The sequence below is a fragment of the Calypte anna genome, chromosome 7, assembly GCF_003957555.1.
Source record: "Calypte anna isolate BGI_N300 chromosome 7, bCalAnn1_v1.p, whole genome shotgun sequence".
NCBI lineage: Eukaryota > Metazoa > Chordata > Aves > Apodiformes > Trochilidae > Calypte > Calypte anna.
This window is the reverse complement of record NC_044253.1, coordinates 11,005,024-11,027,776: the sequence shown is the minus strand read 5'-3', so window position 1 is coordinate 11,027,776 and position 22,753 is coordinate 11,005,024. Positions and strand designations below refer to the sequence as shown.

At 42.3% G+C, this 22,753-nt stretch overlaps 1 protein-coding gene across 2 annotated transcripts in view; it reads right to left on the bottom strand.

Annotated features, from left to right (window-relative positions):
• Positions 1-1,916: 1,916 nt before the first annotated feature.
• Positions 1,917-22,753, bottom strand: part of ADCY5 (adenylate cyclase 5) — a 198,751-nt gene continuing 177,914 nt past the window's right edge. The window contains exons 13-21 of one of the 2 annotated variants that reach the window (XM_030454039.1): positions 17,486-17,602; positions 15,808-15,972; positions 13,508-13,683; positions 9,778-9,804; positions 8,897-9,029; positions 7,393-7,656; positions 6,874-7,078; positions 5,947-6,071; positions 1,917-4,515 (exon numbers count right to left, since the gene is read on the bottom strand). In XM_030454039.1, the coding sequence (XP_030309899.1) occupies positions 4,387-4,515; positions 5,947-6,071; positions 6,874-7,078; positions 7,393-7,656; positions 8,897-9,029; positions 9,778-9,804; positions 13,508-13,683; positions 15,808-15,972; positions 17,486-17,602 (1,341 nt within the window). In that variant the 3' untranslated portion in view covers positions 1,917-4,386. The remainder of the gene's footprint in view (positions 4,516-5,946; positions 6,072-6,873; positions 7,079-7,392; positions 7,657-8,896; positions 9,030-9,777; positions 9,805-13,507; positions 13,684-15,807; positions 15,973-17,485; positions 17,603-22,753) is intronic. The other variant, XM_030454040.1, reaches the window with a different exon arrangement.

Below are 22,753 nucleotides of genomic sequence, written 5' to 3'. Positions count from 1 at the left end.
TTCATAGTCGCTTGATTTGATTTTTCTCCATGTGATTTAGTAGAAGCAGAACTCACTTCATGCTGTATTTATGAAGTGAGCCTCTTTAAGGTTGGCACGGGTCCATCCAACACCCACAATGTCATATTTTTCTTTCAATAACAAGTCACTGTTTACATGCCCTGCAGTGCTGCTGTAAGATTAGCCCCCTAACCTGTATGCTGAGCAGAGCTGAAGAACACACCTGAGTTGTCAAGCACCACTCAAAGCTTGAAAGCAAACAAGAGCTTCTTCACCTCTTGTACTGAAGCTGCTGGGGGAATGCCATGAGAGCAAGAGAGAAGGATTTTAGGACATTACTGGCTGGGTATGTTCACCTAGCTGTGGAGAGCTGGTGCCTGCTTTCAACATGACCTTAGCTAATCTGACATTAAATTAAATTGCAAAGACCCAGCTCTGTTTTGGCTTCCTGCTGCCCTTTTCAGGATACAGTCTGCATTGCTTTGGTTCTTCAGTCAGCTTGTGGGAAGCTCTATTCCTAGCAGGAGGTGTGTAGCATTAAGATGGCTCTCTGGATCCCTTTACTGTGCTCTTTCCCTGTCCCTGCAAGCATGGATACGTGCTGTGCTCCTTGCTGGGCAGCTAAAAGGAGAGCAAGGGTGTATTTTGTTTCAGACCAAATGGGAACAGTCACCGAAGGACAGGAGAGTGTCAGGTGGCAAGAGCAGGAACTTCCCAGCTTTTTTCCCATGGATTGAAACCCTGATTCTCACACACAGCAGGGTTGGTGAGGGCTTCATCCTGGGTTTGGTGGGACTCAAGATACCCAATGCCAGACCAGGTAAAGGAGCAGAATAGGATGGCTTGGCTGCCACAGAACAGTAGTTTTATGGCACCTGTTGGAACTTTGGCTGCACTGTGCACAGAGGTCTCCTCTGGAGCCTTCCAAGGGCACCCTGGCAGGGAGGAGCAGGAGCAGTGCTAACAGCTCCCGGCTAAGGCTGTGCAGGTCTGTTCCCAGTAGATGGCAATAGTTGTTTGTGTCTGGAATCCTCTGTTTCTAAAGATCTCCGGGGCCCACTGCTGACAGGGGAGGCTCTCTCCAGCTGCTCTTGTGTGGCTTTGAATTTAAATGGTGCCAGTGCTGTGCTGAACCATCATTGCCTCCCAGCTGGGTGATGCTGAGCACCCAATGCCTGCCAGAGAAGATACAAAGTATTAAATAGCTCTTCACCCTCTTGGTTAAAGACTGATGTTTTAAGTGCTTTGTGGCTTTTCTGTAATGTAGCCCTGTTTTACAAGTACACTTGTAAAATCCCAACAAATATCAGATTGTCAGTTATTCCTTCAGGTGCCTGTATACAGTCTCCTGAACTAAAGAAGTCAACTTAAAGCTGGAGCTTTTTGTTTCTCAGTTGCACTTCAGGCATCTGTTAATTGGTGTAGCAGCTTTTACCTATAAAGATTGAAACCATTGCATTACATTGCAGGACCGAAACCCTGCTGCCTCCTCCAGGTGTCCTTCAGAGGACAAGTTCCAGGGTACCTGGGAATTTCTTTGGCAAAGGTCTTGTACTTTTCAAAATACTTTTTTTTATTTATTTATTTAACAGAACAGAAAAATTAATTTTTTAAAAATCTGTTCAGTTTTAGCAATGTATTTCACCACATGGCCACAGCAAGGCTTTGTCAGCTCTCCTGAGACTAATGATTCAAGGCAAGTGCGTGCACAGAGGGACCCAGGGGATGTTTTCTGCACAAAGAAGGTCTGGAGGCTCTGTGCCTGGGTGCTGTGTAGTGCCCGTGTGCTCCAAGCTGACATCCAACCCCTCGCTAGTCAGGAGCTGGATGTTCCCAAGTGCAAAAGCAGGAGCTCCTAAACAGCTTTAGCCTGCTTTCTTCACTAGCCAGATGCAGCTAAAATAAAACAGAGACACTTTACCAGTGAAACAGTGTTTAATATAGTTAAATTACTTAAATAGATTTCAATTTCCATGGGAAATCATAACTGTATCCATTTTTGCAAGAGCCAGAGTAAAGAGTGTGTGAATACCCCTTGAAATGATCATGACACACTGTCAACAATCACAGCTAGAGATACTGGGGACTTGAAATTTCATTGACAACACAGTTCCATAAGATGAATCAAAAGTTAAGAAGACTGCAGACTCTTGTAAAGCCAAAAGCAAACCTAAAAACTGAGTGGATGGCATGAAGGTAATGAAACTCAGTGAGAGGGTGAAAGGGATGGAAGGTGGAGGCAAGGGATAAGGGAGTAACAGCATGATGCAACTTATGTATTTTGCAAACCAGGAAAGATGTAAAGGAGCAAAAGTATAGTACAAGGGCAGACTTGGCAGTTTTACAGAAGTCAATATACTATACTTTTTCTGAGATGTTTCCTAGTGGAAGGGGGAAGGAAAGGGGTGATGCCATTTAAGCTCACGTTTAAATGGCTTCATGCTCGGGTTATGCTTAGCATTATGGCAAATTAATTAAGACAGGCCCATGGATTATCACTTTTTCTCTTTGTTGAGTAGGAAAAAATAAATCACCGCCACCATAGTGCAATCATTAAGCTGTTAATATTACAATAATGCTGCCCTGAGAAGACTGGAAAAGAACTTTATTAAATGTCAAAAGATTGGAGTAATTTTTAGTGCTAGCCAAATTCAATATCAAAACTCTCCCATCATAGAATATAAAAAATATAGCTTTTTTTTTAATTAATTTTGTTTTTAATAAAATATCAAGGGATTTTTCTTTAATAGTTAAAAAAGGTACATAAATGGTAACAGTGAACTATTCATAAACCCCCCACTGGTGATGAAGATGTCCAACGCAATATCAATGGCACTGTATTTCAAGGTCCACTACCTCACATACACATTTGCCATCACAGCCTTTTTTGAACATCACCCAATTCCTGAAGACTGAAAATCTGTGACTCTGTTTAAAAAAGTGCCAACTACTGGAAAGTCAACTTGATGCTGCAGTACATAGTTCCTTGTAATGTCAAATGGCAGTTACAGTATCAGACAACTCTCATATCAGCAGGATTCTATGAAGACCATCTATGAAAAATGTTTTTTTTTAAAAACAAAAGTTCAAATGAGCTTATTTTTTTCCTCTTCTTATAAGAGCTCGTGTTAAGAGTTAGAAGATTGGCTTAGAGCTCTTTATAAAATGTTTGCTACCATCTCAGTAGCTAAAACTCAAAGGTCCTGTTTCCATTTGTTAAGGTGCCACCTTCTCCTTGAATGCTGCATGGAACAATTGTGTGACTACCACATTTTGGTTTTTTCCTCTTCTTTGGGGTTGTAGATTTTTCTGGATATTCATTTGAATGTGTCTTATTCAGCCTGGAGACTCACCTGTTTGTTGTTGGCTGATTGTATAATGATAATCTGAAAACTGCCAAGTCTGTGTTCAGAATATTATGCAGAAAAAAATTACACAAAAGTCTATAAGTTATATACACCTTCCACCACACCTTGGTGTCGACAGCCTGCCTTCTAATTTATATATATAATTTACAAAATATAGAATTTGGTATATCTGTTAGATCTCCATGTTTTCAATATTACAAAATAAAAAATACAAAAAAAGAAAAAAAAGAAAAAAAAAAAAAAAAACCAAAAACCCCACACAAATTTCAGGGGAATTCCCCCCACAAAGTGTCTCTTTGTTTACATCTAGTCTTTCCCATGTAAACTGATATATACCAAAGAAGAGCACAGAAGACTTTTTAATAAATATGGTTGTAGAGCCATCTTTCTTTATCTTGATCTTCCCCTTCATCAGATTTGCCAGCCCCTCACAGAAAAGCAGTCGTTTAGCCAGGTAGAAGAAGGGAACTGAGGGGCGATGTCTTTCACACTAAAAAACGACCAATGCCCTTCTAAAAGGCCTTTTTGTGTGCTGCAACAGAGGGTGTCACTTTTGAAAGCCCATTCAAAACAGCTAATAAAAGCACAGTGGTACACTTCAAATAGCTGGCAGTATGGGATGGAAACAAGGGAGTGCAAATCCGTTCCAAAGTAATGCTTTGTAGTGAATCATACATTCCTTCAACCAAGTAAATGTTGTGTTGTGTCAATAAATACTTAAATAGCTCCTTATATCATCCTGTGGTAGCAGCCTTTTTAAAAATTCCAAATGCATGTCTTGTCTGTGAACTCTGTAGTACACATCTTTGGTCGATTCAGCACTCGGATAGAAACAACTCCAAGGTGGTTTCTTTTGCTTGCCTCTCAGGATGGGTGGCCAAAGAGTTTGCTGATACCAGCTCTAGAGTCACGCTGTGAAATTTCAGCTGTGCTGCATTATCAGCTTCACTGCTTCACTTCTCTGATTCACAGTCTTGAGTAATGCAAATTCCATCTTTGAGTGATGCTGCCATCGGTGCTAACTAATTGGAGGCCCTTCATTTAGAAAGTATGTTGTCATTTCTCCTTTGCCTTTGACCTTAATGACCCCTCGATATTCCAGCTGATAGTTGTTGGCTGCTAAAACCTGGTACATGTCTGTGGTCACCTGCAGAATGAAAAAAGGAGTAAGCATATGTCTGTCATGCCTCCCACACAGGCTTTTGGTTGGCTTTTGGAGTAATCCGTAGACAAAATTAAAGTAGGATCAACTATTTTGTTTCTAAGTCAGTCGACTTTTGCATAGTGAGCACTAAATGGTTGGCACAAGTTGCAGAACAATCATAGCCTTTAGAAAGTGAGAAACTACACAGGTAAGGGTACACAACTAGGGGAAAACACACTTTGTTTTCCAGGACGTCACAGGATAAAAAGATACCAATGTGTCACATTTTAAAAGATGCATCTGGCAGGTCAGTCAGCTCAAATGCATTCATATGAAGTGGTAGTAGGAAAACAGGTTAAACATATTTAAAAAGTCCTCAAAACCAACTTAGAAGTTACACAGTGGATGTACAGTTCAGAGGGAGTCATTCAGGCATTTGATTTTATGATGGAGAAGACAGTGGGCCATGAGAAAGACCAACCAAATATAATAATCCAGCCAGCATTTAAATTATTTCTGCAGATGCCATTCAAAAATAATCACTTGCTCTGAAAATAACAGAAGTGTAAAGACCAGATTTCCTCAGATATTTATTTATTACAATGTATTTTCTCAACCTTTTCCAGGTGGCTTTAAATAGTTCCATTTCTGGCTTCCTATTGCTGTAGCATTGCTCTGCTGATTTGCTTAACTAGAATGAAAATGGTTCACAGACCATCCTGTGGGAAAGTTTAAAGGGTGTTGGATAAATATTGATCCAGTTAACTGACAGTTTAATTGGAAAGAAACAGCCTGGCTTCCCCTCCTGGGTTTTACATCAGGTACTCTATTTTTTACATCCGTTCAGTACTCCTCCAAGGAATGACAATTTGTTACTGTGGACATTGGCTCAGAGCAGGACAGTGGAATTAAATCACTGGACAGGTCCCTGTCTGAAGGCCAAGGAGATGTCTGATTACAAGACAGTTTCCATCAAGCTGGTAAACCATCCTCTTTCCCTGGTTATATATCCCCATGCTGCTGAGGCCTGGATCCTTGCTGGCCTCTCAACACAGGCTTTGTGAATAGAGAAGTGAATTACAGAAACACTTCTCTGAATCAAGCCCGTGGAAAAATAAAACAACCTCCAGCTGCGTGTAGCTGAACAGCAAAGTTGGCAGCACGTGTGGGTGAGCAGGGCTGTGCTCACAGTGCTGGTAAGGCACTTGGGGAAGAGAACAGAGCCAAGGTTGCATGCTTTTCACCAAATGCTGCAAAGTTGGTGAAGATTAAAAGGCAAAACTTGATGGTACAATTAGCATTCCCCAGTCAGCTTTTCTTTCAGTACCGTGCAAATGACATAAAGGAATAAAAGAAAACAAAAATTCTAATTAAGTTTCAAAACCTATAAATGGCACAGAGCTGGCAATGTAACTTTTCCAGTTAATGCCTTACCTGAATCCTGTCAGGCACACCAGTGCTGTCCATTCTGCTGGCTACATTCACTGTGTTGCCCCATATGTCATACTGGGGTTTGCGTGCTCCTATCACCCCAGCTACCACAGGACCAATATTGAGGCCTGGAAGGAGAGAAGAATTCCCACAATGATCAGATTCATCATGTGTGAACCACATGAAGCTTGAGGCAAGTTATTTTTCAGACAATAAAAAACATTCTGAGGTCCATAGATAGGTTCTAGCTGTGCTTTACCCTAACATGTAAACCTACATGCAAACTGGGGGGAAAGAATCAGGTAAAATAAAAGAAGTTCTGTTTTGCCCATCTGACTGGAAGCACAGGTTTGGATCTGCTCAATCCAGAGCTACTTTCCAGTACCAGATATTGTACCAGGATAAGGTTTATTAGCCATCTGGCTGACAAGCTCACTGGGAAGTCAGCACAGAGCTGCTGCAATGCAGGGTGCCTGTCAGCCAGCAGCCTGGTGGCCTGCCAGGACAAATACCACAGTTGACATCCTCACATTTCTTCTCCCCTTTTTCTGTCTGTTTTTATTCCCTGACTTGAAAGACAATTTAGCGTCCATGAATGGCAGAACCCAGGACCATGGGATGTGGGCAGGGAGCAGATCACAGGCAAAATGAAGCCAAACTAAACTGTCTGAGACCATTCTGTGGTAGGAACTTCTCTGAACCAAGGTCAGCTGTCCATCTGCTCCCAGTTCTCCAGGGAGCTTCAGGACTGATGCTGCTACCCTAACAAAACTGCTCTGATGTTTTAGAAAGGCCAAGGTAATCACCAGACACAAGACAATTCACATCACTGTACAGCTAAGGTAACATCTGTGGTTTTTACTCTCCATGAAATCCCCAGCTCAAGATGACCACTGCCTCTATGTAATCCCGTAAACACAGTGACATTACCGATCTTCATCTGGAAGTTGTTGAATGAATGTTCATTAATGTATTTCATTTGGTCCATTAACCTCATGGCAAAATCAGCCAGAGCTTTGATATGTGTCTTCCCTTCCTTGTCGTAAGTGGAATCATTGAGGCCTGAGGCAGCCATGTATGTGCTGCCAATGGTCTTGATCTTCTCCAGCTGCCGAAATTGGTCTTCACTTATGATCTGTTTCACAAGAGCAAAAGAAGCAAATAAACCTTAACACACACGTATATGCTGGCACTACAAACTCTTGGACAGAGCCTCCACCACTCAAAGTGTAGGAAGAAATAGATATTCGAATGAATGACAAGAAAATCAAAAGGATTTTAATGTGGGGGAAAAAAACCCCCAAAACTAAAGACCTCTAGAGTCAGAAGTGACTCATGGCACTCCATGCGACTCAGGACCCCATAATCCAGCTTCTCTCAGGAGCTCAGCAAAGCCCAACTAAATATTGATTCGGTTCACTCTGTCCGCCCAAATTTTCTGCAACTTACTTCATCAAAATCGGCGATGATCTCGTTGAGCAGCCTCAGACACTCCACCCCTTCGTTGTTGGCCTCCAGCTCCACGTAAAACTCTGAGAAGTTGCTTATGGAGGCGAACATGACAGCCACACACTCACAGGACTGGTAGTACAGTTCATCATTTCGCCGCTCCTGAGCCAAGAAATGGGCTGCCACGTCCTTCGGCAAAATGTTGTGAAGGAGGCGTCTGTTATAGGCCTGCAGCTCCTCCATTTCTTCTTTCTCTTCAGTGGCCTAGTTTAGAAGGGAGACACAGTGATGTGCTTACTGTTTTGCTAAGTGCTCTGGGAAAAAAAGCTGAAAAGGAACTTGCAGGGAGAACAGAGATGGTGAAACTGTGACGGAGGACAGAACCAGAGCGATGCAGAAGTTTGCATTTTGATGTTATTCTTTGCCTGCTTTTACATACATGTGTACACACAAGGAAACAGATCATCTTCCATTGCAAATCACAATGGTTTTTTTCTGAAACTAGAAACATTTGAAACTAGAGATTAAATTAAACAAGGAAGGACCCTTTAGAACGTGATACCTGTACATGTCTAGGCAGAACATGGAAAACACTTGGCTCTGCCTGAGGAAATAAATGCTTCAGCCAGCTGAGACCAGACCTGGAACATACAAGTCAGCTCATCTTTTGCATCGTTTTCCCATTTATAAATGAGGACAACAATGTTTACTTGCTTCCCAAGGAGCTTTAATTAACCAGTGCTTCCTCAGAGCCTCCTACTCAAACTACTGAGACCTGTTATTAGAATGATGTCCTGACACCCAGAAGGTAAAATTCTCTATAAAACCTGCTGGCCTGTGGTTCCCCAGCTATGAGTACTGGGCAAAGCTGAGACTTGTCCTGCTTGCTTGAGAATCACACACAATGCCTCAACATCTCTTCTGGGTACAAGTAGTGAAAATTTAACACCAAACCCAGGGCCAGGAGCAAAGTGTGGCATTATCTGCAGTGTGCTGGTTATTTAGTCCTGCTACTGAGAGGCTGCTGAAGGTTGGGTATCAAGCCAGTTCCCATGCTTAACAAGGAAGTGAATGAAAATGCAAATGTGAACCTTTTACACCTCTGAACACAGAGAACCAAAGCTCACTGAACTGGCAAACAATTCAGTAGTGAATATGAGCTTCCTACATTTACAAATAATGTTATATGTTTCAGCAACAATGACAGGCTCAGTGGCCCAAAATCATTAACCCTGATCTTCAGATCTATAACCCTCTACTGTGGAGACCATCCAAAGTACAAGGAAACAAGAGGCTTCGCTGAATAACCAGGCTGAGAAGCCCTGTGTATGCAAAGTACCAAAGAAGAGCAGAGCATTATTAGTATGACCAGTTATATGCCAGATCCAGATTAAATTCAAAGGCACTTTATAACCCTCCTCAACGCTATAGTGAGTAACTCAGTAGTTTGATACTAACACCAATGACCATGTGCATTCCTCTGACAGAGCAGACACCCACTAACCTGAAGCTTCCAGAGGAAATCAAGCCTTGCAGTAGATTCCACTTGCTGGGCATGCAAGTACAGTGCCAGAACAAAGACAGTGATGATGACAGGGGTCACAATCTTGAGTGCAACTCGTGTCATCACTGGAGAGCTGCAGCCAAGGAAAGAGCAGAATTTCCCACTTAGTCTCAGTATGGTGGAATACAGCTTAGCCAGGCTCCCCAGTTACCACTTAAAGGCTAACCACCCTCTGAAGAAAATGCTTTTTTCCCCTCAGGGAATGGGGACAAGAGGAACAAAAAATACATCCAAAAAGCTGAGGACTTTGGGCTCATAGGTGCAGGTTCCTAAAGCAGTTTGAAATTGGAAATTGAATCCAACTTCTTAAAGAGGTCTAGCATAAATATAAAAGTAATCTTTTAGAGACTGGCCACACCTGCTCAACAACCACTGTGCTTGGCAAAACTGAAAGTCACACTCTTCAGAATGTATTCACTGTGTCTCCTGCACTTACTGATTCTCTAATAAGTCACTGCTTAATGGCTTTTCTTTTGTAAGTATTCTAGAAGCTGAAAAGAACACTGCTACACATTCCTGTCCCGTCTGACAAGCAAACAAATAAAGACTGTTAAATGTGAATTACAGAGTTATAAAGTATGAAAATATTTTGATAAAATCTTTGCCTTGTAATTACGTGTAAGCTCTATGAGATGCTCTCTAAAGCAAGTTGGCTTAGGTCCTACAGGAAGGAGGGTGCTCTGAGAGGAGCTATACTTAACAAAAGCACAACCATGAGTCCACTTAGGGCATAGGCACTGGGTTGCACCAGCTCACAGCAATGCATAATCAAACACCAGACACCAAAACCCATAAAAATATTTCATGCAAAAGTGACTCACCATGATAGCGTTGCATTTGCCGACACACTGGAAATAAAAACAAACCAAAAACACAAGCAAAAGGTTAGCAGAGAGTTTGGCTCCCTCCGTCGCTTGTCCTGTACATCATTCATCAGCACCTCTGCAATGTGGCACCTCTAACACTGTGTGGGGCTATAGCCCTTGTAAAACGGAAAACTACAAAAAGATGCGAGGGTGGGCAGGGAGGGGGAGAGGAGAAAAAAAAGGTGGTGTGAGCTACACAAAAACCTGGTGTGATGGTGCAACATTGTTATAATGGTGAAAATATCTAAGAAGCATTAAAAGTCAGAGAATCATTTGGGATTTTAATGTTGGTGTGGGATGCTCAGCAAATGCTGCTTGTGCATCCATCGGTGCTTCATTAGGTCAGTTTGTGAAGCTCAGTTTAAAAAAGGTAGCTTTGGGCTAATACCTTGTGAGCTCCTCTCTTCTCCCTTTATTGTAGCATGGACATGCATTTAATTCCTTTACCTCTAGCACTACTCCCTTCTGCAAGCTGCCCATCTCTGTTGTTGTGCCTACCCATGGGTATTGCACGAGTGCACTAAAGAAAACCCTTCTGTGGATTGCTTTTACTGTTCACAATACTGCAAAGCACTCATATAAAGAGAACTGCCAGAGAAGATGAAAGTTGTCATTTTCGTATAGTGAGAGGAGGGAAAGGAGCTTTCTGTTAGATAGTAGCTGAGTTCCTGACTGACTGATTGCTTAATGCTGCTGAATTTTTTCTCAAGTGTGGGTGGAGTATTAGGTGGCTGAGAACCATGTACATGGATCTCTAAAATACTGGTTAAATGGAAAGAAAAAAAATCAGTGGCAAAATTACTGTAGTGTTATTGCTGCAATTACAGCTTTGCAGGCTCCTAACGTGATACATCTGTAGCCTGAGAATGTCACAGCTGTCTCCAGAGTTTCAGGCCACAGTCCTCTGGGACAGGGGAGAACCTCTTGCTACACACTCAGAAACACAAATAATCACAATTAAAATAGCTGAGGGAGCCTAAAAGGGCAGAAAATTAAAAAATAAAAGCATAGTGATTATCTAAATTTTTGTTCTGGGATATTTTCTGTGGCTCTGAGCATGGAATTTCTTTGGACATGAACTTTGCAAACCCCTGTTGTCTTGCACATGATCTCCTATTACATGGCTTCTTGGCCAGCTCCAGCACTGAACATGTGTGCTTGGACATGGAGCCAGTTTGGGAACCCTGGGGATGACAGCTCCCATACTAAAGGCTGGAACTACTTGGAGGCACTTTGCTCATGAATACAATTCCCCTGTGCCCCTAAATCACCACCTGGGCATGGATGATTGCTTCCCATTATCACTCTCTCTCACGATGGGAACATGGCAGATCTGAGCCTTTGTCCAGGGGCTGCATCTCCCTGTGTTATGCTTGCTCCAAAATCATCAACAAAGACTGTGAAAAGCAGTAAACCCAGTATTTAAAGTAACATTTTGGATAAGTGAAAATGCCCAATGCCAGCAGTAGTGGTGTTACATTGGTAGGTTGCTCTCCCATGGGACAGACCTTGCCAGCAACAGATGGCTCTTTAATTACAAATCACTGGGCAAAGCTCTTTGGGATCCACCATGCAGGAATTCAACTTAGAAGATCCTATTGTTTCATCACATCTTTAAAACCAAGGCATGAGTTTTATTGTCTACAGAGGGAAAAGGTGACAGGATAGGTACACCCTGTGCACCCTATTGCCCTCCACCTGTCTGCAGGCTGCGGTGCAGCTGTGCTCAGGTCCAGCAGCTCCCAGTGAGCTGTAATCAGCCTTTCAGTTGCTTAAATGCTGGGCTGGTTTGCACCCAGAAGTGTGAAGTGACATCTGCATCACTTCTAACTAGTCAGGGTACCATAATGGCTGCAGAGCAGACAGGGATTATGTGGCTACAATGGACACCCAATTAAAGTTACATGTGGTCATGCTCGGTTTGTTGGTTTTTTGTTATTTTTTAAAATATCATCTGGACAGCCAGGTAGATGTCTGCACTGTGTGCTACATACTGAGATCCTATTTCCCAGAGCACACAAATGGACTGCCAGACATTGGGACAATGAATAGCTGTCCATGGAGCTCACAAGACGAAACAAATACCATTTCATGAGAGATAATAGAGAGTATCATGGAAAGCTATTTCGGGGAAAACACACTAACCTTCTCCACTCTACTACTGACATTTTGATTGTGAAGTGATGTAAATTATGCTTTTAAGTGCTGTGATTTCGCTTAGTGCTTGACTTACAGGAATGAAATTATATTTAGGATACAAAATGCTTTTATTTCGCTAATTGTGTTAGAAAATGCTAAATAGCTTCTGCTGTTGGAATACATAACATCTGTAAAAAAAAAGGAGGGAAACCTCATTTTCCCCATACCCCCACAGAAAACTCCATGGGGTTTCCTACATAATTTCATTTGCCTGAACTAACAAAACAATTTAAGTGATTGCTGCCACTGGCAGTAAATGCTGTATCTCCATTAATTGTTATTTGGCATGCAGTAATGTTAAAATAATAAAATATTTATGTGAAGGACAGAAGTAACCAGGTACATCTGTCCTGAAGTGGTTAATGACCATCAAGAAATTTAGGCAACTACACAAGCTATTTCATAACACACAAGATAGCACATGGGAATCATTTCAGCCACCTTCCGATCCAAGACAGAGACAACCACAGCTATCGTCATCCTTGACAAATATTTCACCTAAACTGATGCTTTCTAGATCTCTGTTCTTTGCTGCTCTGGACTCTCCGTTATTGTGAGCTGCCTTCTTGCCCCAGTCTGAAAAACATATTCCAGTTTGGGGTTTCCTGCTCCTGAGAAGAGAAACAGACTACTTCTCCTGTCTTACATCCTAGCATCATGTTCACCTCTAGGCAACACCATGCTTTTATAGACTCATGTTCAAGTACAATTGTTGCCTACAAGGGGAAATTATCAACACATGCACTTAACACAACAATGCAACTCCCAGTGGGAAATGAAACTTGTGGAGAATAGGTTTCTGGATGTGACAAATCTCTCTCCCTGTCGTGACCTTCAGGAGAAGGGTAAACATATCAGTGGAAGGAGGTGACCACCATGATGAATGAGTGACCTAGTGATGATAAACTACCCCTTGTAAGTAAAGGGGCTACTGTCCTGCTGGGAACTGTGCTGAGACTGCTGTGATTCTGGCTTTTCAAAGGTGGACAGATGTCCAACAGCAACTAGCAGGAGATCACCAGTCAAATGTCAACCACCACCATTTCACTACCCCAACATGTGTTTGATGTACCAGATGTCCAGACATCCTGGTGGTTAATTATCACATCCCTGAGCCAGCTCAAGTTTGATGTTTTTGTTATTTATTTTTTCTTTTTTGAGAAGAGGCATTTCTAAATTGGGATTGTAATACCAGTTCCCCATCTCTGGAAGAAAAAGAAACATAAATCCACTGTGATTCCAGTTATATTTTCTTATTAATAAATAGCGCATTACTCAAGTTCTGAATTAAGAAGATCTTAAAGGGAATGGCATTCTAATCTTCAGAGGTGTTGTCAAACCTTCAGTTTACAGCCATGCCTTCTCTGGTATCATGCAGTTCCCTTTCTTGCATCACAGCTTTGGCACTCCTGTCCACCTCATGCCACACCAAAACCAGAGTCCAAGAAGAAATTAGGTAAAGATTTCAAAACTGAAAGGCACTTACTAGGTGTTAGCTGTAACCAGGAGATCTGCATTGTCAAAAAGGTTGACCCCTGGCACTTCCACAATGAGAACATAGATAAATTCAATGATTAACATAAGGATCAGTTTTCCAATACAGCTGATCTGAAGGAACACAGAGCAGGCCAGAAGACTCAGTAAGACACTGTAGGTAAAATACTGTATAAAGACAAAAAGGGAAAAAAAAAATCAGAATAGAGATGAATGTCAGCTGGATAAATAAAAATGAAACCAAAGGAAACTAAACAGAGAGATAGAAAGGGACTGGGAGTTATGTACTTGAGCTGACCAAACACGTAAGCCTGGGGCTGCCTGTGGGATTCTCTCACAGTACAAGAGATTCAAGTGTTACACCAGAACTGATGGAGAGGAAAGCACTCATCAGGTGTTATTTGTCTTCCATTCAAGAGGCTTTGGGCTCCAGCTGCATAACAAAGCTTTGATGTAGGTTTGACATGGACACGGTTACTGAATTAGCAGAAAGCATCATCCAGTTCTGCTGGAATACTTTAAGGTCAAATTCTGGTCTCAAATTTGCATATCTGCACAATACACAGGGCCAAGGGCAATTCACACCACCAGGGCAGATATCCACTTGAGGCCAACTGGAAAGTACTGCCCTTGATGAATCCATTGGCAAGATACAGGCTGGACAAATGCCCAACCAATTCCAAACTCCATGATAATTTTTCCTGCCAGCAGCTGCACGTGTGTGGCCGTGGAGCCCTCTGCCACACCTGAGTGGTGGGGCAGCAACTTCTGCCAACCTGAGGCCTGAATGTTTATCATGCCAGTGCTTTCAAATGTGATTGCAGACCCTAGGTGCCATTTATGGCTCCTGGGAAACCTAGCAGGGATGTAAAATGAAGAGAAGCATGTTCTCCAGCTCAGAGCCTTCCTGTTTTTAAATCTGTAAGGCTTTAAGCTCCCACTCTGTCCAGAGAGGTCTATTTCTAGCCAAAAAAATATAATGTATCAGATGCCTCAGGTAATCCATCCTTCCACTTAAAAGAAAGCCCTGGCTGAGGTTGAAATACATGTTCTGAGCTCATTTGTTAAAGAAAAATAGTTAATCAATGATATATTCAATAAGAGAAAAATCTCTTGTACACCTTGTAACTTGACTCTTCATTTTCTAGAAAATGGGTGGATATTCCCTGTACTGAGAAGTATCATCCCACCATCTCCTAAAAGCACACTGGGAGCAACAGACAACATCCATCCCAGATCCCACACCTGGCCTGCAGAGTGCAGGAGAGGGACTCCTCAGTTCTTAGCCCATGGACTGGCAGGACCTCTCTCAAGGCTGCCATAGTATCCTCAACGTGGAAAATGGCTGTTCCTCTTTGTCTAAAATTCCCCTCTGTCCTGAACCAGCACTAGTACTTTTACTTCTGGGTCTTTCTTTCTGCAGAAGAAAGAGCTTTTGCAGGGTTGGTCTCAGAAAACTCACTGAACCAGATAGGGATCATATTCCTGTTAGGTTAAATAGGTTCAGTGGGATACCAGTGCTTTCAGAAGCACCTTGGGCATCTGGATGACAACAGATCAGCCACAGATCTGTCAGGTTCCCATAAATCCAGATGACCTTGTCATAAATTCTGCCTCCATCCTAGACAGACTTTTTCCTTTTCAATTTCCAGTACACAACATATGAAACCACCCATAACCTAAAAAAACTCAGAGAAAGGTCTTGAATAGCTATGCAAAAAGATTATTTTTGTCAAAGTATAGTATATATATTTCACCATTAGAAGCATTTTTGGTTTTTTTAGACACGTTGTTCTGAAGTGGTAGGACTCGCACTTGCATATTGAAGCAGCCCACTAACAGGCTGCTGACCTGCCTGAGCCCAGAACCTACTACAGCTAGTGAAAGAATGTATAAGCAGAGTTTTTTATCAGGACATAAAACAACAGAAGAAAGGGTTAAATCTATGACTGGACACTGTTTTTAGGCGAACTGATTTTCAAGTAACACTGAGCACCCATAAATGCCTTCGAAATGATTTGCAGTTCTGCATTCCTTCAAGGAATTAATGGAGAAAGGCCACGTCCAGAAATCATAAAACCTACTGATTATTCAGCCCTGAAGGAACAGTAATGTGAACTCATTATTACAATTTTAGATCCTTAATTGTGTGTGTAGTAGCTCATGTCAGTCCTATAATGTCCATCAGGAGCAACCTTGCTTTCTGCCGAATCACTGAAATTGATCACACAGACTTTACAGCCCCTTCTCAGATCAAGATCTTCAACCCTTTTTTTTTTTTTCAAGCAATACCTCTGGAAAGTTGCAGTTGGGCAAAGGACTGTCACAGAATCCCTGCAGGGTGCCCAGGCTATAGTTGGAAGTCAGGTTGCTGATAAGGCATATGTCCACCCGGTCAGGAGTGATGTTGTATTCTGCAGCCATGCAGCTGGCAAGATCCACAGTGCTGCACATGAACTGAAGAAAATGATGGCATTAAACCCAGTGGCATAGACAAGAAGAAAACAAAATAGTTTGCAGCAATTAAAAATCCCCTGGAAAATGGCTGCAGCAATGTTCAAAATATGCAAATGAAATCACTGGCTTATGTTTTACTGCATGTGCAATGGTTATGTTTTGTCTCTCCCAAAATAGTCATTAGTAAAATCCAGGATGTGCACTCTGAAAAGCTAGTTTCATGCTCAACTACACATACAACTTGACATCTGAGGGTTCACACGCAGAAGTGCTGTAGATGTTGCATATACAAATATACCCTGCTGTCTGTGATAAGGTCCTGGTGTTGCTCTATATCTCTTGATGGGAATTTCTGAGCTAATAACTTTCCCCTGCCATCTGTAAAGCTTCTGCTGTGGGTCCTTCTGCAGGGAAGACTTCAGCAGCAAGGCTCAAAGGCTGATGTGCTACATTATGCTGAGGAGGCAGTAGAGACCCATTGTGATCTCCTCCATGTGCTGCTTTGTTTGTCCATTTTACTACTTGTTACACTAAGCAGTTCACAAATGCAAAACATCACAGGAAAACAAAGCTCTAATTTCTGTGTGGTCACCAGCTCTTTGCAGGTGACAGTGGGGGAACGTGGTGGAGGTAGAGCTAGTGTCTCCCATTCCAGAACCAAAACAGAGCATAAAATTGTTCCTAAATCTCCACTGTGTAAGGGGAAGCTGAGGCAAAAGCAGTAGTGATCTAATTTTTAGGTTAAGCCTCTCCACGCCTCAGTGAGGCCATAACTGAGAGGAGCAGAAGGCCATGTGCAATCTTTGCAGTTGCCTCCAAGCCCAGGACCACCTCTCTCTTTTTTCTTTTTACTTTTTTTTTTTTTTCTTTCCCCCTCAGAAAATAAAGTGCATGCAGGGTAGAGAATAATCAAGTGGCTTCTTTAAAATACATTCAGCCTTCAGGCCATTTGTACAAGCAAGAAACCAGCAGCATCAGGGTTGACAGAGTACAGTCTGTCTCTTGCTGAGCCTGAGATCAGCACAGCAGTGTTTGAATGTGAAGCAAAACCACCCTGGTCCCAAATGTACATCTCAAAGCTAAGTCTTCACAGTCCCTGTTGGGATCACTGCAGTTGGAGCAGAATGTGGCACCGTGCAGAAAACTGGGGCAAAGCCTACGCAACACTCAATTCCCACTTGATCTTGTGGGAATTAAATGATGCATCTGCCTCGTGCTGGCCCTTCATACCAGGCTACACCTCAGGCTTGGCTTATGTACCTGGAGAGAAGCATTTAAAGATACAGAAAAGGAAGGCATAAATCAGTGCTAGGCATATAGAGTGCTATGGGGATGCATCTCTCAGGCTTGCATTTTTTTCTGTGCCCAAAAAGCAAAAGGGAACTGATATCAAATGCTGTAACCAGTAGGCAGGGTTCCAGTAAAGCCAGTGGCTGTAAGGGTCAGAAGCTGCAGAGCACCAGTAAGAAAACCATGCAGAACCAAGTGGGTCAAAAGGAAATAATACACATACCATGTTAACAAAGGCAGACAGAAAAACCAGGATGATGGCAAAGACTCCAACTAAGGTACTATTGGTCCTGGACTGTACAATCTTCTTAGAAAGAGTCTGGAGTGGAGCTGGGAAAAGCTGCACATGGGGGAAAAAGAAAAGACATTAAATACACATGTAAAATCATTGCTTTTACAGATTACAACCTGCATTTGAGCTGCCCATGTCATTCACTGTGCAGATGCTGCACGGGGGTTATGGAGTGGTGATGGGGGATGGCAGCTCTGGGACAAGGGTGAGCAGGAACCTGATGGCCTTAGCAGCAGTCCCAGCCAGCTACCCAAATCTACTTAGCCCTTCCTAATGGGAATGATGCTGAGCTGAGATAGCATGGCTGGCAGACCTGCACTTATCCTGTTGTGAGAAGCAAAGCACAAGCCATCTGTAACTGAAACAGCCAGAAGCTTGAGCCTAAGAATTACTGGATCAAAAATTTTAAAAAGCAGAAATTAAATAAAAAACAAACCACTATATCCCTTTGATCACAAAGGCATATTGCAGCATGTTCTGGTGTCATTTCAGTGACAGACTGTTAAACAGCCCAGACCAGTCTTGTGGTCTGTCAGACCCTTGGAGAAATCAGCTGTTCTCTCCTCATCTGTGGCACTCAGCATCACAGACACACGGGGCTAAAAGTAAGAGTGGCTGAGGGAGATCACATTGCTCCTCTTGACAGACTGTCCCAGTGATTCACTGCTGTCAGAGCTAGCAGCTTTCTTTGAATTGCTTTCTGCCTGCAGGCTACCAGCCTGCTTCACTTTAGGTGCTGCATTGCTTTCTAGGTAGAAAACAGCTCTGGATGCAAGTGGAGACTAACCAGGAACACTTTGGAGCAGAGGCTCTCTCTACAAGAGAAGCCCAGAGAACAACAAAAAAATCCTTTCTATTCATCTGGTACCACCATCCTGGCAGCAGCTCAGAGCTACAAGAGATGGATACCAGGAAACCCCTGTGCAAAGACAGACCTCAGCCCTGCAGTGCCCTTGTGTCAGGGCAGAGGGGCTTTGCTGAAGACTCCCCAAGTTTCTTCCAGAACCCAACTCCCCTTTCCCTCCCAGCATGCTGCATGAATAATAACGAAGCCACTGGAGGGTATTTTTAGAGACACAAAGAAACAACGCAGCAGCACGGCACTGCAATTTAACTCTGACTAATGTTTCTATTAAAAGTCTTGCTTTTCCCTTTTATTCTTCACTCTTACATCTTCAGAGATGTAACGTTTTGTCAGTGCATAATGGCTTCCCACACAGCAGTCCTACAACGTAATTATGAAGTGTTTGAACGGCCAAGGAGCTGAGTAGCTGGTGACTTCTACACAGGGAGAGAGAGGTTGACATGGCAAGAGTTTTGAAGGAGCTGTTTTCACCTGCACTTGCACAAAACCCCAGCTAACTCCAGGTGAGAGGAGAGGGAAAGGGAAAATCAGGGTTCTGACTTATTTGCACAGCATGAGAATTGACCGAAATTCACTGGCAGCTTATGCAATCCTTCAGGCTCACGCAGCCACTCTAAAACAAAGCAAAACACCTTTTTCTCAGAAATAAACCTTGCTGATATAGAAATCCTTGAATCTGTTCATTAGCCATGAACCAAAATAGCTCCTTGCCTCACCAAGTCCAGCTGTTTCCACACAGACACCAGCTTGCAGATCCTGGTGGGAAATGCCATAGGGGATTTCCTCCCCTCTAACATTTATAGGATTTGGAGGGAAAAGAAGGGTTTTCACTGCATTTGAACAGTTTTTTCATTAGATCAGAGCTGGACAGATCTTCCTATCACCCCGTGTTTAGGTCTCAAAGCCAAGCTCCACAAAGGTATGCACGGACTTAACCTCCTCTGTAATCTCTGGGAAATCAAGCACCTAAATAAAACTGAGGAGTACTTTGTTGTGGATCTTGGCCCAAGCCCCTGCTGCCAACAATCCCCAAAAAAGCCTGACTTTGAAGCAAGCCTGAGATATCAAGCAAAGCTATCAGTGAAAAACACATTCTAATGAAAACATGTTTTCTTTGTATTAATCTTGGTTCTCATTACTTTGCAAACTAGGGAAATTTTTAGGTCGGTAAACAAGTACAGCTGGAAAAAGTCCTGAAGAGGGAACAAATGCCAAAAACCCTGGGAGGGAAGGACTGCAACAGGGTGTGGCACAGCCATGCTGCACATCTAAAGGACCTCTGCTTGTGAACAGCATTCATGGAGGCTCTGTAGCACAAGTGATGCTCTCCCCATTTCACAGAAGCAGATGGAGACACCAGGAGTACTTGTACCTTGGAGGATTTCTGTGACCAAAATGGGGGCCCTGTCTCAGCTCTGACAACTCAGCCCCACTACAGCAATGTGCCCTAAATAAGACATCAGCAGTATAACAAAAATAGAAGAAAATAGAAAAGATTATTTCCTCTCCTGTTCTCCAATACAATAATTTTAAAAAGGAAATAAAATTAATAAAATTAAAAATAATATAAAATAATAATATTAATAAATAATATTTCTGTATTATATATAATCGTTATATATAATATATAAACTATATCATAAATAAATATTACATATAGAAACAAATCTTTATAAAGAAATAACAAAACAAAATAAAGCAAAACATTAGGATGCTATAAAATGAAATCCATGTCCTGTTGCTGCTTAGCCCATTGGTTTGTACTCTCAAATACCATTTACTGCTCTTAATCACACTCAAGTTTTGCTTGAGAGAAGAATAGCACAAGCAAAGGTCTAATGAAATGGCAGCTCTCAGCCTGCACATTTACTATGGAGAACAAGGTCTGAAATCAAGGATGTGATCCATTTGAGCAGCTGAGGTTCACATTTGGGTTACCACACATCACTCATTAACCCTCTGAAAATCCCCATGTAAAGAAAAATAACCACAGGGGGAAAAATAAAATTGGATTGTCCAGCCAAGTCCAGTCCATTCTGAACTGAAATGCAGAAATGCTTCTGTAAGACATTATTTCCCAGAAGAGAGAGGCCCTGAAAACATGCAGGTACCAGTGAATACAGAAAGGAGGGTAGGACATTGTTGCACAGGTGAAAGTCTGAGCTTAAAAAAAGATCCCAAAAGTACTAATTTTACACCAAAAATGACCCACAGCCTCCAGCCATTTGCATGACAAATATATACTAAATAAAACGTGTACTTTGCAATGAAAGCTGATCACAGACAGGAGAGTAGTATTTCTCCTTTTTGTCTTCTTAACATATGTTGTGGACAAGGAAAGCTGCTTAGATAATTGCTGGTGTGCTGTGAGGTGAAAAACAAACCTATGAGGTCTTCAAGTTCTTGTTTTTCAATTTCTAATAAAAGCCTTTGAGCCATTTTGAAGTACATGAAAGATGCTTCTAGAGTAAAACACAACATCTTCAGGCAACTTGATGTTGCAAGTCCATTTATGTAATTTATTTCACAGTGATTTATTAATCTACTAAAAAAGTGCAGTTTTCAGAGGTATTTTTTACCCTGCTTGAGAAAAAAAAACAACTGCTTTAGGAGCACCTAGACACCTCTGGGTGACAAGGAAACAGGTAGGCAAGCTGCACCTATGTAAAGCTACAGAAAGAGCTTTTTTTTGTGAAGGATAATTGAAATTTTCCTCATACAGGCTCCAGGGAACATGCAAGAAGTTGAACTCCACACAGCAATGAAGATATCAGAAGTTAAGGATTTTAAAAACACAGACTTGGTAAGTTAGTAGCAAAACAGATGTCTGTCAGTGGAGTATTTGTGAAGGGACTCTGGTTCCCATGACCTTAGACTCCATTGGGAAGGAACACCATCTCACAGTGGCCAAGTCTTCATGAAGCATCAAAGTGAAGAACTAGGACTCTCTTGTTTATTACAGCTGAAGAAACTTGGAAAGCCAAGCTGGCGGGTTGGCAGTTCCAGGATCAACTTCTAGTCCGTGGAGAATTTTATAGCGGAAGATAATAATGACAGCAAAAGAAAATAAAACATGATCGAGCTGTCCAGAAAGAGCCTGCTGGCCACTGTCAAAGCCAGAGGTGCAGAGGCCAAAAACAGGGAAGGAAATCTCACATGAAAGCTCTAAAGAGGAAGTAAAAAGAGCCACTTTTCATGTAACAGCACAGAAAATGGGCAAATGTTATGCTTGTGCTGATATCCTGGGGTGGACACCTGCTTTCTGACTTTCTGTGGAATGAGCCATTGGTATTTAAAACACATGCTCTCCTATCCCTTATCTGAGTGTGAAAGAAAACAAACAATTTCATCTAAGGGACCTGTAAAAGTGCCTTCTTTAAATATATATATCTGTAAAAATGCTTCCTGAAGCAATGTGATGTGGAATACAGAAGGAAAGTAACACACTTAACCAAAGTCTGAGTAAACCTATTGCTTACAAAAACTGATGTGAAACACCAAAATCCTTAATGAGAAAACCAGTCTGCAGTCTGGCAGCTGCTGCTGCCATCAGACAGGTAGCTGACAAGCTAGAAGTACCTGTGCCCTAAATAAGCCATCTCATAATTAGATGATGTCAGCAGATATTAATCGGGAGCACTCAAAAAGGGGTAATCACAAAGGTACTGGAGCTAGGCCTGATATTTTCAATATTTGCAACCTATGCACAGAAGGCACTGTCTACACAGAATGTTAGACATGAACACCTTCTGGGGCTGGGTCAGCAGACTGAAAACTCCCTTTTGGAAATACCAGGAGCTTCATATAATCCCATTAAATTCTGATGTTAGTCTGAATTCCCTCTGATGTCTTGTGTTCCAGGACCTGTGCACTGAGGCAAAGCCAGCCTAAAAGCAGGCACCACTGAACAGACCTCTTCTACAGGAATTTGGAAGATCAAGGTAAAGAAAACAAGACTATACATTCACCTAGGGTCACAGGGACTGAGAAATTCTGTGTGTTCTTTAATTGTTAACTGAGATCACTAATATAATATTAAAACAAAAAGGCCAGACCAAAACCAAAACCTTTGAACAATGACAGAAGAAATGAGTGCTGCTGGAACGTGGAAGCAAGAGAAGTCTGTGAAAGGCAGTGGGTGACAAACAGCTGTGTACCCTGACATCTGTCTGCCTGCAGCTCCAGTGCTCCCAAGGTCTGGCCCTGACACAGCTCTTGCCCCAGTATTCCCACAGCACCAGCAGAGCTGGGGTGTTGGTGTGGCCCTGCTGGCACTGGGATTTTGCTGCCAGTGGCCTTGCAGTATAAGTAGGCTCCAGTACAGCTCTGCACTA